At 35.4% G+C, this 18,386-nt stretch overlaps 1 protein-coding gene across 1 annotated transcript in view; it reads left to right on the top strand.

Annotated features, from left to right (window-relative positions):
* The window catches only part of LOC129268101 (uncharacterized), a 34,526-nt gene extending 16,796 nt beyond the window's left edge, over nucleotides 1-17,730 (top strand). The window contains exons 8-14 of the mRNA XM_054905686.2: nucleotides 246-408; nucleotides 1,544-1,692; nucleotides 2,747-2,885; nucleotides 11,079-11,306; nucleotides 12,103-12,263; nucleotides 13,899-14,160; nucleotides 15,562-17,730. Of these exons, the coding sequence (XP_054761661.2) occupies nucleotides 246-408; nucleotides 1,544-1,692; nucleotides 2,747-2,885; nucleotides 11,079-11,306; nucleotides 12,103-12,263; nucleotides 13,899-14,160; nucleotides 15,562-15,663 (1,204 nt within the window). The 3' untranslated portion in view covers nucleotides 15,664-17,730. The remainder of the gene's footprint in view (nucleotides 1-245; nucleotides 409-1,543; nucleotides 1,693-2,746; nucleotides 2,886-11,078; nucleotides 11,307-12,102; nucleotides 12,264-13,898; nucleotides 14,161-15,561) is intronic.
* The last annotated feature ends 656 nt before the right edge of the window (nucleotides 17,731-18,386 follow it).

Below are 18,386 nucleotides of genomic sequence, written 5' to 3'. Positions count from 1 at the left end.
TTGCTGCTTAAATACAAATTTAGCAATGTTTTTTTTTCTTCCGTTGGTAAGGTACGTGGGGCTCTCAACTGCTAAATTATGATCCAACTGTGTCTAGATTTGAGTCTCGTTTGGCAGGTTCATGGTTATAAAATTATGTTGATTTTTTTAATGTTAACACGGTTTATTACTAAAAAAACGAATTGGTCCAATATCCAACTATGCCGTATACACTTCAAATGTCTTATCTATTTCTTACATTTCAGATGTGGAAAGGGTCGTGTCATTGTTCGGCAGGGTCACGTGGGATTCAACTTTTATTTCATCTTTTCCGGATCTGTTTTTGTTCAGCTTGATATCCTTGACGAATCATCCGGTATTATGACTACCAGTAATGTCAACACACTCAGAAGAGGGTCTTCATTCGGGGTATGTTATCTTCCGGAGGGTTACACTTCGTAATTCCGAAGGTTCGTAATTCCGAAGGTTCTTTATTCCGAAGGTTCGTAATTCCGAAACACGGAAATTGCCTATACCTCGATGTTCGTTAATCCGAAAACGTAAAAGGGTTCGTTAATCCGAACATTTGTGGCGTTATGCCGAAGGTTCGTTATTCCGGAGGTTCGATAATCCGAAAACGAAATAAGGTTCGTTGTTCCGAAGGTTCGTTAGTCCGAAAACGAAATAAGGTTAGTTAATCATTTAGTTTTCGGACTAACGAACCTTCGGAATTACGAACCTCATTTCTTTTTCGGATTAACGAACCTTCGGAATAACGAACCTCATTTCGTTTTCGGACTAACGAACCTTCGGAATTACGAACCTTCGGAAATACGAACCTTCGGAATAACGAACCTTCGGAATATCCGAACCTTCGGAATAACGAAGCTTCGGAATTACGAATGTATGCGCTTCCGGAGTACGTGCTGCTCGCCAAACTATTTTTTTTTATTACGAAAATTAAGAGACTATATTATGAACAAGGAAATCCCATAAGAAAGTGTTATAATGTCAACATTTCCACGCATGTTTAAAACCCCTACTAAAATATCTTCTTTATTTTTGAGGGGAGGGGCAAAAGTCAGCATTTTTTTCAAATGATCGTAACGCAAATCCCCATTTTCCCATCATATACATATTCACTGTTTTCTTAAGCTCTTCCTTATTGTTGATCATTCAACATGTTTTCTTTTTCCTTATCATCCCGTCCCCCCCCCCCCCATTCCCGCACAATATACCGCCGATTTCTCCCAGTCCAGTTGATCCAGATGGATTTTAGGGGTTTCTATTGGGGCAGCACACCCATCCACCCCCCCCCCCTCCCCCATCCCCATCTCGCCATCAGATCGAAAGTGTGTTAACTCCCTTATCCAATGTTCTCATTTAATTCGCCAACATTATTATTCAAAAAGTAGCCTAAATATCGACGGTAAGCAAATTTTATGATTATAGCTTTACCGTTTCTGGTTGGATTCACACAACTTTGACTTTGTAATTCGTTAATTATTTTATCAATGATAAAAGTTTCTTATCAATAATTTGGTTGACGTTTTCTATTTCATAGGAATTAGCTTTGCTAAGTAACGGCGAACGTACGGCCTCTGTCATCTGTCGAGAAAACACCGAAATATTCGAGATCGAGAAGGAAACATTTTTGGAAGTTTGTCCAGATATTTTTGATAACGAACTAGCTGAGAAGATACAAGTTGCAAAGTAAGTATCGCTATGAGATTTATTATACAGCATTTTGTTGGATGATGCTCAGTGAATGTGCTTCCTAATTATTGAGGGTTTTCTGTTCATTTTGAGAAAGGACATCAACGAAGCAAGCGGAGTTGCCCCGTGGAACCCATCTTCTGAATAACCTAGATATGTCAATAAAGAGAGAAAGAAGAAGTAAAACTATAAAGAGAGTGGTCTCTTCTGTGTGACTCTATAATACATCTATGTATATTATCAGAATTATATTCAAGTGAAGAAATGTAGCATCACCATCAGATCATCTTGAGTCTAGACATCTACGTAACTAAAATGCAGACCACTTATAAATGGAGAACTTGAACATTTGCAGTGGTTTTTTTTTCACTTAGATTTATTTCGTAATAATAATTAGAATGTGCACTTCACCGAACATATATATATTAAACAGGTCGCAATATTTCATAAGCAGCTACTCTCATGTTATTTCACAAAATTACAAATTTACCACATCATTACCCTTTTTGTACAAGTACCTTGTTGATTTTTGCGTTTATTTTTCTATTTTAAAAAACATATTTACTTGATTTTTCATCTTTTCATTCCTTTTTTTAATTCTCTATATGTCATTTTATCTCATTCATGAAATGAAGAGCTCACTTGCAAAAGGGGTTAGGTCCATTTTTCATCAAATTTGATTTTTTTGGTCTCAACGTATAGATTTTTAGTAGCTCTATAAGATGATACCAAAGAAAAGTTGAAATTCCTATTTAAAAGTGAACATAAATGGCAAAGAAAAATCACTTTTTTCAAAAGGGGTTAGGTCCATTTCAGTTTAGTTGCAAAAGGGATTAGGTCCACACCGAATTTTTTTTGGAAAAGAATATTTTAAAAAATATGAATAAAGGTAGATTTATTTTATACCCAATTTTATGTTGTCATGGTAGGGAATCTTGAAAATTTAGTTTCGCATAAGAATATGCAATATAGGAGAATTAAAAAAAAATGATTTTCTTGGAGTTGACCTAAGCCCTTATGCAACTAAACTCTTCAAATATACTTCTCTCAGTGAACTATCATTCTTCAAATCGTGGCCCGAGGATCAACTGCGTAGACTGTGCTTCGAGTCGCCCATCCAGGAAATTGACTTTGGGAAGGTGGTTGAGGCGAACCCCGGGACGTCGGAGTATTGCTATGTCGTTCTTGAGGTAATATGCAAATGAGAATCTTGCTCTAATAGGTAGTTTTTGCGCCGCGATAAAGAACGAATTCAAAAACACAGTTAATGTATTGAAAACGCCCTTCATAAAAAAAAATCAACCTCGTCTAAAATTGGTGAATCAAAAGAGGACTTTTGTCCTGGACATGATTATTTGCAATTTTTTGCCAGCTCCGAAACTTTGGAGAAAACTGCTGTTCCGGTTCACAAACTTTCGTCAAAGACATCCCAGCTGTTCATTGTAATAGACCAGTTCGTAGTTACTTCAGGGACAATTTTGGTCAAATGACCTTTTATTTCTTTCATTATGATAGGCAGATTTCAAAGCAAGATATTACGTAAGCTTGCCTTACAATAGCAGGGTGAAGAAATTGAATAGACAAGGTTACTAGAATAGCACACCAATGAACACTTTATGAAGGTATTTGTTGCATTACTACTCTGAATGCATATCGTAGCATGTTGCACAAATACTTGGCAAACTGTGAAATACCAGTCGTTCGTGGACGCATTGTTGTTTTTGTGGATGTAAATGAAAACCGCAATTTAAAAGAATATATGAATAATCAAGACATCAAAGTTGGTGCTTATCTCATTAGATTTTAAACCACCATGTCACTTTTAGTACAAAATGACCTTCCTCTGATCATGCGTAGAATCTTTTGATCATGCGCAAAAAGGAATTCCGAACTGGCTTATTGGCGGGCATTTTCGATACATTTACCGGGTCCTTGAATTTGTTCTACGTCGCCGGTACGAAAACGAATGATAGACCTTTGACTTAATATAATCAACCGGTATGTTTCCCCCAATAAACCTTATACAATGACGTCATCACGCCGCCATCTTAGAAGCTGAAGCCATTGATTCGCATGTGTTGGTGATAAGCAGCTGGCATATCTCTGACAACTCCGTTTACGTGTATCCAAATATCCTCTGAGGGAGGGCGCTATGTTGTTCCGCCGTCATATGCACATGGTCTATTTGACAATAATGCTAAAGTCACATAAATGAACACAACGTCAAACCGACCGATAGCATACCATTCGAAATAACGTGATAGCTTTGATTAGTCTGGTTCGATTTCGTGGTTTTTTTTACTGATAACGATAACCTTGCTGTACCTATTGGTGTTATCAGTTCTGTGATAAGAAATGCTTGGTAAAATTTGCAGATTTATCTTTTAATGGAAATATAATGTAGTGCTTTGTGGGCCAGGAGATTATACTTCTGACTTTAAAACTGAAGGTCCTTGGTTCGAATCCCAGCCATGACCTAATTTCCTTCGGCAAGAAATTATTGTGCTGCACTCTACCAAGGTGAGGTAAATGTACCTGGCAGGAATTTATTCCTTGAAAAACCACCTCGCTGTAAAAGGTTGTGGGGCTAAAGCCAGGGTAATAATATCCAATCGAGCGCATAGGGACGCATTTGGCAGTGATATGCGCTACATAAGCATTTTGGTAGAAAATAGTATCATTGTTATAGAAAGTAGCTTTTATATTGCAAGTATACTTCAAATGAATATCCAAGTCCTTTGGAAGCGCATAGGGACGGTATGGCATAATGTGATATGCGCTATACAAGAACTGCGATATTGATATAATTATTATTATCATCATTATTATTATAATTAATCTTATTATTATTTATTTATTTATTTATTTATTTATTTTGTTTTATTTATTTTATACTGCAGGGTAGGCCTGTTCAGTTCTTAAAACTGCTTTACAAAGGCGCCCTGCAGTTTAAAATACATGTCAAGATAACTATGAACAACAACAACAAACAACATCAAAAATACAAAATACAAAATATCTAACATCAGAAACAATTAACACCAAAATATAGAGTGGGAAGTGACAATTTAAACATACATAGCATTGTAAATCAAAGGAATATCATTTCGCTCTTTATCAATTCGTATGAAAGGCTTTGCATAATTTTTTAAAAACTAACAAGGAGGTACAAACTTGTAAATTTGAAGGAAGTGCATTAAATAATTTGGGTCCGACATATGCGAAAGATTTTCTTTTATGTTCAATTCTAGCTTTGGGAAGCTGAAGGGGGCATCGTAAAGAATACCGTGTCCTGTATTTCACGGGCCGTTTACATACTAAAGGTTTTAAATAATTTGGAACTAAATCATTCATTATTTTATATACAAGAACACAATACTGATATTTTATACGCTGATCTACTGATTGCCACTTCAGTGACTGCAACAAAGAAATTTGTGATGTATTATAATCTTTTTTCAAAAGCATTCTGGCATATTTATTTTGAAGTTTTTGTATCTTATCTAAATGTATTTTTGCACTGCTTCCCCAAGATGTAATACAGTAATCAATGTAAGGTAAAACCATAGAAAAGTACAGCTTCTTCATAATATCAAAGGACAGTAAGTGCTTAATCCGCCTTACACAACCTATTGCCCGAGATATTTTACAAACGATATTAGTAATATGTTCGCACCAAGTCAAGCCCGGATCGAGCATGACACCTAAGTATTTAATCTTTTTTACATTTTCTAATTGTATGTTCCTGAATTTCACTGACAAATGAGCACCCCTCAACTTTTTCTTTTGACCAAATACCATGGCTTTTGTTTTTTGCGGGTGTAAATGCATATTATTTAAGTCTAGCCATTTACTTATTGAATCAAAATCATCTTGCAAATACTTTTGTACCTCCTTAATTGATTCACCGTGATTAAAAATGGCGGTATCATCAGCATAAAGAGACATTTTAGAATGTACATGCAATTTCAAATTACACATGTCATTAATAAAAATACAAAATATCAATGGACCCAGTATAGATCCTTGTGGGACACCTGATTTTATCTTCAAAAATTCACTGCGACAATTGTTAATCATTACAAATTGCCTTCTGTCTGTTAAATACGATTCCATCCAGTTGTATTCATTGCCAGTAATACCATAGTACTTAAGTTTTGCAAGTATAAAATTGTGAGGAATAACATCAAAAGCTTTGCGTAAGTCCAAGAAAATACCACCAGTAACATGTTTTCGGTCCATTTTATCATACAAAAAGTCTGTAATCTCAGTTAGACAAGTGGCAGTAGAATAAGACGGTCTGAAGCCAGACTGACAATTAGCAAGTAGATCATTTACATTTAAGTACTTATACAATTGATCATGTATTGCTCTCTCTAGTATTTTGGACAGGACTGGAAGCACAGAAATTGGTCTATAATTGTCAATATCAAATGATCCTCCCTTATGTACAGGAGTAATTCTTGCTGTTTTAAAATCTTCTGGAATAACACTAGTTTGTAAAGTTGCATTAAATAAATGGGTTAAAGGGCCAGCTATACTCTCTGCTGCCAGCTTAAGAAACTTAGGGTGAATGCCATCTACTCCGACCGCTTTCGAACAATCAATATGTAATAGTTCTTTCAAAACATACTCCTTTTTGATTGCATAAAATTTAAATTCACAATCTGGAATAAACAGAGTTTGTAAATTGTTTAATAAATCTTTCGAGAAATTACCCGAAGCGGCTTGCAACCTTGAGCCGACTTCATTAAAGGCTTTGTTTAGAACGTGAGCTATTTCATTGTTAGGTATTTGATCATTATCAATTGTTAATTTAACATCATGACTCGTGGTTTTATTTTTCTTAGGTATAAGCTTCGATAAAATGTTCCAGTTCTTTTTTATGTCATTTTCGCAGTCCTTAAATTTGTCCTGATAATACTTCTTTTTCAATTTTTTAATCAAGTTATTAGCTCTGTTACGGGAAAACTGAAATTTATTCCACCAATAAATTAATCTTGTTTTTCTAAATTGCTTTCGATAATAATCCCTTTCGCGTGTTAACACCAAAAAATCATCATTTATCCAAGGTACCCCTCTTTGTTTTTGCCGCACTGATATCACGGGGGCATGCCTGTCACAAATGTCCAGGAGTGTGTTTTTAAAGTAGTGCCACAGTTTTTCAACGTCAGTCCCACAGGAATAAAACTCATGCCAATCAACTTTCCTTACATCATCTTTAAATTTCTCACTGTCAAAGTACTTGAATGAACGACATTTAGTTATTTTCGGAGAAAGGGATTGATGTTTCCCTTTAATTGCAGTAAAAATCACAGAGTGATCACTAAGTCCAGCTGACTGCACTCCTGACTTAATAATATTGTCAACAAGTGCATCAGAAATACATACCAAATCGATTACTGACTGGCTATGTGGTGAAATTCTAGTGGGTTCAGATATAACCTGTGTCATTTGCATTGTAGTAAGGAGACTGGAAACTTTTCTAGAAAGATTATTTATGGTTTGCATATTACAGTTAAAATCACCAAGAAGGATGACGTTGTTTGTAACTGTATACAATTTCTCAAGATTACTTTCAAGACTGTCAAAAAAATCTAAATGATTATCCGGTTTTCTATACAGTATACCAATAAATAATGAGCTACTATTGCTACGTTGCAACTCCAACCAAATTATTTCTAAGGCAACAGATTCAAGATCCAATCTCCTTATATACGATAAATTTTCTGATATAAAACATCCCACTCCACCTCCATGAGTACATCTATCCTTCCTCTCAAACTTATAACCTTTAACAGAAATCAAGCTATCAGAATGTTCTTTTGTTAACCATGTTTCTGACACTCCTAGTAGATCATAAGGGTTATTATTCAGCCAACATTGTAAATCAGCAACTTTATTAACAATGCTTCTGACATTAAGATGAGCTAATTTTATACCTTTAATATCTTTTAGAGCAAAATCATTAGTTTCGGTTGACATATCATCATGTGCGTCGACAGAAATATTATTACAGTTATACACGACTTCAGTAGATAGATCAGGATCATTCCAAAAAGGTAATACACTTTGGAGAATACATTTCGGGCACTGCCAATTTTCAAACAGTTCATCTGAATCATAGGTCTCTCTTGAGACCCCGCCACAAACTATATGCACCCACTGTGAACATACAGTGCATAACAAAGCCTTTTGATTTATTTTAACAGATTTATTACAAATTGAACATGGGTATTTAATCATTAAATCTTATGTTGAAATTAGGTTGAGATTTTACTTCCTCCACTCTAAGCAATTTATATACATTAATCATTTTAATTATCAAATATATATACATGAAAAACCCGAATATGTGCAAAATAGCAACAGCAACAATAACAATAAAATGTAAATTGTCACACTTCAAAACAAGTGAAAAGTATTACGTGTAAGTAATGAATGTAATTTTATACAAATATTCAATAAAATAAGAACCAAGTTCTAGTGATTAACGTTATTAAAAACAAATCGTATATTTAATAGTGCAATTTAAAGCAAATAGTAAACAGGAATTCGCCTGTGTGCTCAAGCAGACCAAGTATTACAGTTCAGTGAATTTGATTGCTATTGTTGTCTCATTCCTTCAATTGGTCAAGTTTTCCGAGGTCCTTTACACTTGAAAGAGCAACTCTTTTCCCACTCTTATTCATCGCTGTTACTCTTCCGTCTTGAGTCCAGACTTTGTGGACTTGCGGGAGGTTTCCCTTCTTTACTTGCCAGAACAGCTGAGATCGCTTCCGTGTTAGATTTTCATTGATGTAAATTGAAAGGCCTTTCAGCTTAGCCCTAGATGCGTATACAGCCTCTCTTGCCCTGTAGTTGGAAAATTTGATGATGACATTCCGGGGCTTACGACTACGAGGATCCTTCTGCTTGTTCTCAAGCGCAGCATGGCTGGAAAGGCGGTGAGAACGATCGATGTCCTCTTGTTTCACTGTAACACCCAGATTCCTCTGGCACACCTCTATGATCTTGGCATCAGTATCTTCGTTTGCAGATTCAGCAATACCACTGAAAATCAGGCAATTGCGGCGTGAATACTGCTCCGCCTCATCAGCTGCAGCTTCTAGCGACTCGACTCTGTTTTTTAGACGACCGACTTCCTCCAGAAGATTTGCATTCTCGAATAAGATGGACTCAACATGATCGGAAACTGCTGATTCAATTTCCTTCACAAGAACAGATTTTATGGAGCTGACTAGGTTTTTTACGAACGATTCTTCTAGAAGAATAACTTGCAGAGCTTTTTTGATAGCCACCTCCAACCCTTCTTCGACGCCTGGTACCTCACACGCAGCATTAATATAATCATTATTATCATTATCATCATTATTATTGTCATCATCATTATTATTATTATTATTATTATCATTATTATTATCATCATCATTATTATTATTATTATTATTATCATTATTATCATTATCATCATTATTATTATCATCATCATTATTATTATTATTATCATTATTATTATCATCACCATTATTATTATTATTATTATTATTATGCGCATTCAATTCGTGTTCTTCCTAAAGGCATTACATTGCAAGTAATTAGTTCATGTAGTTGGACATTTCGTTCAATTCGGGATACGACCATCGGGTATCTTGTAGCTATTGTTGACCTGATTTTTAGGTTTGTTGATTAAGTTCTTTTGCTGTTAACAATTTGTTTATATTGTCACCTGTGTGTTTCCGTTTATTTTTTCAATTATAAATCCAAGCATTACTCAAGAAAAATAAATTGAGGGAAGCTAAAAAGACAGTGCTTAGTATTGCGAAATCCTTATTTAAATCTAGGAAAATGTTTATATAACATGTTACTTTTGATATTTGTAATATTTTTATTTGTTATTGAAAACACAAAACCAAATGACCTCCAGATTATTATCAAATAGGCTATGATACCATTGATATTTCAAAGAGTATATTCATACGTTCCCCCGGTTTCGACAATAAAACCTAATTTCATGCTGCTTCACAGTCTAATAAAAATTAATCTGTTCGCTCTACTTCTTTTAAATCGTCCATTGTATCCTTTGCATTTGTAACGTATTTTATATTCATAGGCCACTGTTGCAAGGTTGAATCGTTAAAATTATTTAGAGCAATAAAGCTTTCTGCATTTTCTGGCTTTAAATCTGCCCTATTTACATAGGAAATACAATTTTCCATAGTCTGCTAAATGTGCAAAAATGCATTAGATTTTTGTTTATCCTGATCTATAATTATGATTGTCGGATTTTGCAGGAGGAAAGCAATTTTTGGCAGTCAGAATATATTGATAAAAGGGAAAATCCTCGCGGAAATAATATGTTTGTACGGGCTTGCATCGTTATCATGATCATCATTATCGCCATCAATATTACACCATTACTGTTATATATTCTCATTTGAATATAATCTTCTGTCTGCTTTAATTTGACATTTATCAGTTGAATAGATATTGCATCTTGATTTTATTGTTCAAACATAAAATTGGGTTTTTACCTTGTTTACTTAATAATATGCTTTCATTAAATATGTCAGTACATAATTATAATACAAAGAATAAAAATAAATATAATTCATGGGCTGTCGAAAAATCTGTTATTTTCATTCAGTCACAAAGCACCAACAGTTTGGAATGACCTACCAAGTATTATAACATCAATAAAGAATTATAATGCATTTCAAATAAGTATAAAGGAGCATTTAATCAATCTTCAACTTGTGTAGATTTATTTTCCACCTTTTACTTTTGTGTATGGTTTGTTTGGTTGTTTCTTGGTATTTTTTTGTTCCCCTTTATTGTTTGATCTTGTGTTTTATTGTGGACAAATAAGTTTCTTATATCTTACTTTGTCAATTATATTTTGTCTAATTCCTTTAGGGGAGGTTATCTAGACAAACTCTATTTTTTTCCCCATTTCCTCTGTTGTTTAAAATGTTAACTTATTGTATACATACATATTTTATGTGGAAGACTTTTGTAATACATGTACATAAATATGGTTTACATTTGCTCAATTATGTATTTTTATGAATTTTTATATTGTGATTTTTAAATAAATGAATTGAACTGAACTGAACTTTTATTTATTTATTTATTTATTTGTTCATTTATCTATTTATTTATTTACTTACTGATCTAACTATTTATTCATTTATTTATTTAATTAACTTATTGATTTCTGTATTTATTTACCTACTTATTTATTTATTTGTTTATTTATTTAATTATTTATTTATTTATTTATCCATTCATTTTTCTTTATTTTTGCAATGTACGAGGAAACCCAGGAAAAGTAATGTAACAATTGTTTTAACTCATGGTGATGTTTTCACCTTCTGTAACAGGGGAAGGTGTCTCTCCTAAAGGAATGCAACCTGGTACAGGCCCTGACCCAACACTGCAAGGAAATGATGTCCAAAAACCTTGCTTCTGTCACAAATAAAGAAAATTATATGGATAGCGCCCTCAACGGGAAGATCATGGAAAAGTTAAAAGCTCTTCTAATACCCGAGTGGACAAAGAATGGAAAATGTCATATGTCGATTGGATTGATGTCTGTTGGACATGCAACCGTAAGGACCATATATACATGTATTTTAGCATTAAAAGGTATAAATTTCCTATCGGCAATAGATCAGGGCCCGTCTTACAGTGAGTTGCAATTCATCTGATCTAATACAACTATGGAAAGTCAACAACGCCAGCATCTAAAATGCATGTATTTAATTTTTTTTCTAGGTACACACGCACCTTTTTCTTGACAATTCGGTGTTTCATATTTTTTCCAAGCAGAAGTTATCTCAATTTTCAGTGATAAAAATTATGACATTAATAGATTTCCATACAGTTGAGATTGATCAAATCGATCATGACTCTTTATAAGACAGAGTCGGTTGCATCTTCATGAGTTCCCCGCTATTCATTTCGTCTTCTCAAAAGGACCCAGTATCACACAATTTCCCCTCCCACTCCAACTATTTTGTTGTACAGGTCTCTAAACTATGAACTAATTTAATTTATGTAAGGATAGAAGAAAAATAAAATAAAACATACTAATAACTATTTTTCGTAATGCCGACAGCGCACCTCAGAATAATAAGAAAAGGATAAAGATTAGCGATTGTTTTATTATAACCAAATCACATCAATATTTCATGAATAATATTTCATTAGTAAGAACGATTTGCAAGGAATGTACCAGATACTTGCTTTCGGGCAAGATATGAATTTCAAAGAGAGAAAAAAAATACATTTCCAAAATGTTCATTTTTTGCGTGTTATTTAACAAATTGATAATTCAGGAAAAATTACAGTGGAATGATACATTTTTATCTCGCTGCTCCTTTTCCCCCCTTTGTTCACCCACAGGATCTCCTTCCAATTAAGCTTCGTGACCGGGAGCAGCTGACTGGGGTCACTCTTGTTAGCCGCGGTTGCCGTATAATGAGAGTCACCAAACAGCGAATAGAGAAGATGGCTCCCAAGGAAATACTCGAGATCTTCCGACAGAAACACAATACCGTACTCCCGTACGTTTCCTTTTCATGTATAAACAATTTCATGGTTTCGAAAATGATAGCATCAATGAAAACAACAGCGTTTGGTGGTGGCATTTGTGGTATTGACAGTTGGGGTGTGGTAGTTGCTTCTGTTTCGGGCATACAATCAAGGGTAATTGTATAAGAATGAATGTCGGTGATGTGTGAAGGTTTGCATGCTGGTATGAACAATCGCAGAAGTGGTTTGCAGTACACCACGTGTAAAGTCCTGAAAAGGGCTAAGAAAGAGTGGAGGTAAAAAGTAGAGTGTGCTTTGGACATGAGTGAAGTCCTTACAAAAAATGGAAACCAAAAAAGCTTGAGTATTAGGTAAGATGAAAGGCTTGAGTAGAAGGCTGGCTTGAGTCTGATAGGTTAGAGATGCTTGAGAAGATGAGAGAAGGCTGGCTTGAGTAGAGTTGACGAGGAGACTCGACGCTTCAGGCAGGTTTACTCTCCGTATTCAGGAGTGAAGACAGTCTTGAAGACACACAACTTGTCTGAAGAGTCGAGACTTTATTGTTGTTTTTCAGTAACCCATCTTTAAAATTCAATACTGCCGTACTTTGGCAAAAGGAAGCAAGTTACAAAAGTATCATTTGTTGATAATGAGCAATGTCTGTTCGTCATTTACATAGGCGTGAATGCAATATAACAGCATAGTTTCTTCAATATCTTTCCATAGAACTATCATTTCTTCCCCAAATTTTACCTGAACGTGCAACATACAAAGGGTGTTTCAGAAACAACAATAACTCAAATTTGACTGATGTGTCACTTGCTTCCTTTTGCCAAAGTTGGACAGAATAGAAAGTGACGTTATTGAAAACGTGAAACTTGCATTCGATCTATTGGAACATTGTTGCTTGGTTCGATAGTATCCATGCTATAGGAGAGTTCTCACATGGATTGTCAATTTCTACCCAGTTACCTACATCTATATCTAGAACCCGAAGCTCCCTGATATTGAATTTGCAACTATCTAAGACCGTCTGACGAAAACTGTTTGACGGAGGAGGGTCGGTAAAAAGGACATTTGGCCTATATGTGATAAAGGACGTTACAGCAGAATGGAATCGTAGGGGGGTCATCTTAAGGAATTACGCCAGCCAAGCTACAGCTTGGGTAATAATCCAGGTCCTTTGGAAGCGCATAGAGCATTATTCATAATTGTGATATGCGCTATACAAGAACTGTTTATTATAATTATTAAGGAAAATATGAGGAAAAGGGCATTTGTTTTTAAAGTTCCATCTGAAGCGGTTACTAAAATAAGTCGATTATTATTTTCTTATGAAAAATTAAAGCTTTTATGATTTGTCATTTCGTATCCAATCTTGATTGATTTGTTTTTTGCAATTCAATACAATGCAAGTCTTTATTTCCTTAATGGCTGTTGTCTATTTTCATTGAGCAGTGTTGAGTAGATGTTTCCTCAAGACTACCATTTTCTTGAAACAAAGAGCACTTGATGCCTGTTAACGCAACGTTGAGTGTTGAAGTATACTTAGTAGTTCTACCTTGTGACGCCATGTATGTCATTGGAACTAATGTGGGAGATGATTCGCTGGCACTCGGATGTATTGTTACGACATGACAGCGTCATGTTTTATTTTTATCCACCAGAACCCCTTCAAACGAAGAGCTCTTCGAGCGCTTCCTCGTAGACATTGCATGGAAGCACTATCGGACTTACGTCACAAAGAACTCAACAGAGAAAGTCTCTCGGGGAAGGGAAAGCACGAGGTCCATGTGGCTCGCCAACTACCTCGTGACGAATGCTCTACTCAGGGACAAAAGAGGGCGCCTTGCGGTGAAGGAACGATTACGAGAAATCCAAGAACGGCATAAGAGACGATCGGAAGTAGAAGATGAAGACGAAAATGAGGTACACACAAAAGTGAAACGATTTTCTTTTCGTATAAATTTATTTTCACGTTTCAAAATAAGGTTTTTTTAACATAAATAGTATCAGCTTGTTCAAAGTTCCAATATTGTTTTATTTGGCGGGGGTTGATTTATTTGCAGAATATGTTACAAAAGCATTCGAACTGAATATTAATTATAAATGGTATTACTAGACATCTGATAGTAATGAAGGATCCAATGACTTCTTTATGAAGAAGTCTGCTATTTAATTATCACAACGAACTTTGGTAAAGGTAACGAAATCCCCATTAGAAAGAAAGAGGAGGAAAATTGAATCACCAAAGACGAAACTAATTTCTAATCTTGATATTATGATCAACTGATGCAGTTGATCATATCAATTGTTGAGATATCTACTCTTCTGATCACATAATATCGCATGTGATTTATTTCGTAATATGAAGGTATTTACCACAGCAATTGAATCATTATTGTGTATGTTTTCAAAATTCATCAATTTTTCTTCGCTTCCATATCATTTTTTTTACCGTCGTTATCTGAGACAACTTTTATACTTATAATACCCATCTTTTAACATAGAGCCACACGGTTTGTTGGTTGTCATTTTGTGTGATAAGGCGTGTATCCTCATGGCCATCGTTAACAAAATAAAACAACTCTGTGTAAAGAGTTTCTTATTCAGTAAATGAGGGAAATAGTTCATTGTTTTATGTAGGAATATGATTCTGAAACGTTTGGGGGAGGGGGTGGGCTATGTGAGACCTTTAATCTTTCTTTTTCTTATTTCCTTTTCTATTTTAATTTCCCCTATTCCCTTTTAATTTAACTGGTTCATGCTCAATTTTTTTTTAATATGCTATGCAACTACAAGAATATTTATTAAGAGGCTGCACTCTACATCTCCGCTTTTTAGCAGCCTCCTCGATTTCCAACCTGATATGTAATAATCTTGAATATGTTTTGTTATTTATATGTTAAAATGTACAAAACAAACTGTAATTGTTGAAAATGGAAATAAACAAAATGAAATGAAATGAAATGTGACCCACATTCCTCAAGCATCATGTAGAATATACGGGATATATCCCAAGTCGAAAAGATTTTTTCTGTCTATTATTTTCTTTAGATTGTTCTTTGAGCCTGATGTTGCCATCATTAATGATGAAAAGCGGTCATGATTGCCACATAATAAACCATAATTAAATCAATAGTACCAGATTTTACATCAAGCTTTACATTGAATATGAATTCCCTTTGTCTTTGATGTTAGTGTGTCTCTCAGAAAACTGTAGGCCACGTCGGATGTGACATTTTGTTTGCTATCTGATTAATCTGCATGAAAGCAACTACGTACAAATCAATCATTTTCAATTTACCAATTTCTCTTATTTTCTTCCAGGAATCCGAAGAAGACCATGCTAGGATGATCCATCTAAACAAAGTAAAGAAAGGAACATTGTCAACATCATTTAGTCAGATTGAGGAAGCGTGCAATATATGACTACGTTCTCCGGGGCCACGCCTTACTAAGAGTTGCGATTGATCCGATCAACCATAACTATGGAAAACCAACGATGTCTACATCTGAAATGCCTATTTATTCAAAACGCTTTCTAGATAATTGTAATCATGGTAATGATGTGTTTTCAAATGTTGATTGTTTTCTTGCTAATTCAGTATGCTCCTTTTTGTTTACAAAGGACATTTTGCACATTTCCTGAAGAAAAATGATGACATTGATGGATTTCCATATAGTTGAGGTTGATTGGATCAATCGTAACTCTTTGTAAGACGGGGCCCTGGCATTAATTGTAAATACTATATAAACCCGAGAAAACAGATTTCCAGAGAAATGCTGTTAGTTTATTGTTAGTTTAATACATAATAAACAATTGATAGGTTTTGACATCGTTTTGTTAAGACGAAAGATTTGAAATAGTGAATTCAAGAATGAAGCTCGTCCTATTTTTTAAATTGTTGTAATGAGCGAAGCTTGCTTGGAAAACTAGGGCTGTGGTTTCTTGAATTCCGAATAGTTTTGTCTAACTTCAGAAAACACAGTACATACTCATGATATATCACGGACGTTATTTTCCTGAGACGTTGTTTTCCCGCCATTGGAATAGGGTTTCGTCCGTTATAGACTACTAGTACTCATGAATATTCATAAACACGAATGGTTTATTTGGAAAATGAATTAAAACGACTCGAGCAACTCGTCAGGCAATGTGATAATCTTTACGCTTGCAATGGCAAGGTTTCGAGCCTCAGTGTGGGCAAGAACTTTGTTATTATAAAGTTTGCCCATAAATTATCATTTTTTATGCAATTTTGCTCTGTTTTTATATTCAATTGAAGTGAGACTTAAAAAAAATACATATCCTAGACTTGGAGCCTGATTTAATGTGGTCAAAAAGGATATCTGTGGTAAAAAATGTAAAGGTTGCAAAAAACAAGTTATCCCCAAACCACTAGCAGACTAGTAGAAATAGAAAGGATGCATTATTTCGACCTGAATTAAGCACCACGCTCCCTTAATACCTGGAAAATGTCTATTATAATATTTATTGTTTCTATTTTTCATTACCGACATTGTGCGAAATATAGATTTTCTCTTAATAAAAAAAGAACAGTAGCGCCGCATTTACGAATTATATTAACTTTTAGTCCTGATCAAGGTGCTTCGAATTTAAATTACTATTCTTTGAATTTAATTCAGTATTATTATATAGCATGAGTTTTGTAAATTATTTTATGCATGTTCAAAAGAAAAACAATATTTCGTCGTGGAAAATTAATTGATGAAAAATTTATGCGAAGGTACAGCAGTGGCAGATGTAGGCGCGTATGGGTTTATGCCCCCACCTGGGGCTCTCAAAAATAATTTTAAAAAGGAGCGTGGGATCAAACTCCAACACCGATTCCACGTTTACGAGAGTTGCGCAAGCAGATCAGTGGCGGATCTACGGGGGAAAGGGGGGGGGGGATTGAGGGGCGGTAGGACACATTACTTCGCAACCAACCTGTCAACCCCCCCCCCCCCCTCTTAGCAAAAAGATAGATCCGCCACTGGGCTGGACGCTGACGCGATGCACAGTACGTCAGGAAATAATAATGATAATAATAATATAGGATTTGTATAGCGCACGTATCCACCTTGCTAGGTGCTCAATGCGCTCCTATATTACCCCGGCTAAGCCAGTCTACCGATTCTGGTGCGCACAGCTTTTTGAGGAATTACTTCCTGCTGGTACCCATTTACCTCACCTGGGTCGAGTGCAGCACAGTGTGGATAAATTTCTTGCTGAAGAAAAAACACGCCATGACTAGGATTCGAACCCACGACCCTCTGTTTGAAAGGCGAGAGTCAGAACCACTAGACCACGACGCTATATATTTAACACGATATATTTAATTATAAATATAACTCGCCATGCATATTACATGCAAACAGATCAAAAACATTTTAAGTGTAAGTTGGATCTGTAGGACTTCATGTTGATTACTCTACTTGTACAAATTTGATAACTTATCCTGTATGTACATTATTAAATGCATTATTTAATTACATATGTTTGGTCTAGTTATTTTGTCATATTCGGTTTTCACGTACAGAGCGGTTTCTTGTTTCTGGGTCGTATACCCATAATACCCATAACCATATATTCAATTGAGGGCAGAATCACGTGTTCAGTTCCCCCCCCCCCCCCTCCCCCCAATCAAAATACCTTGGTACCTCTCCTTGTACATTTAGTAATTTTTTTCAGCCGAAGAATTAGAGCTTAGTCTCCATAAAAGAATATGGAAAATTTCCCAGCGATTTGTATGTTACATTCGCGAATTTTCTCTAGCCCGCCGCCCCACCGACCCCCCCCCCTCTAACTCTCTCTCTCTCCATCTCTCTCCTTCTCCCTCTTCCCCCCTCCCCCCCCCCTCTCTCTCCCCCTTTCTCTTTCTCTCTCTCTCTCTCTACATATTTACCATCTCCCCGTCTCTTATACCATTCCGGGGGTACGTGTTTCATGAGAGTCAACACTCACCTAAATTGTCAGCGCAGACAATTTCAGTGTAATCCTTGTTGTAATTGGCTCAGATGTTCTGGCCTCTGACTGTAACTATGGTAACTGTCGGAGAAAGACTACTTGTCGGTGCTGACAACTTTCATAAAACAGTCCCCCGAGGCCCCCCTCCCCCTCCTTTTCCATCGTTCGTATTCCTTACTTT

Source organism: Lytechinus pictus, chromosome 9, assembly GCF_037042905.1.
Source record: "Lytechinus pictus isolate F3 Inbred chromosome 9, Lp3.0, whole genome shotgun sequence".
Lineage (NCBI taxonomy): Eukaryota > Metazoa > Echinodermata > Echinoidea > Temnopleuroida > Toxopneustidae > Lytechinus > Lytechinus pictus.
Note: the sequence above shows the minus strand (reverse complement) of the source record. Positions and strands in the feature narration are given on the sequence as shown.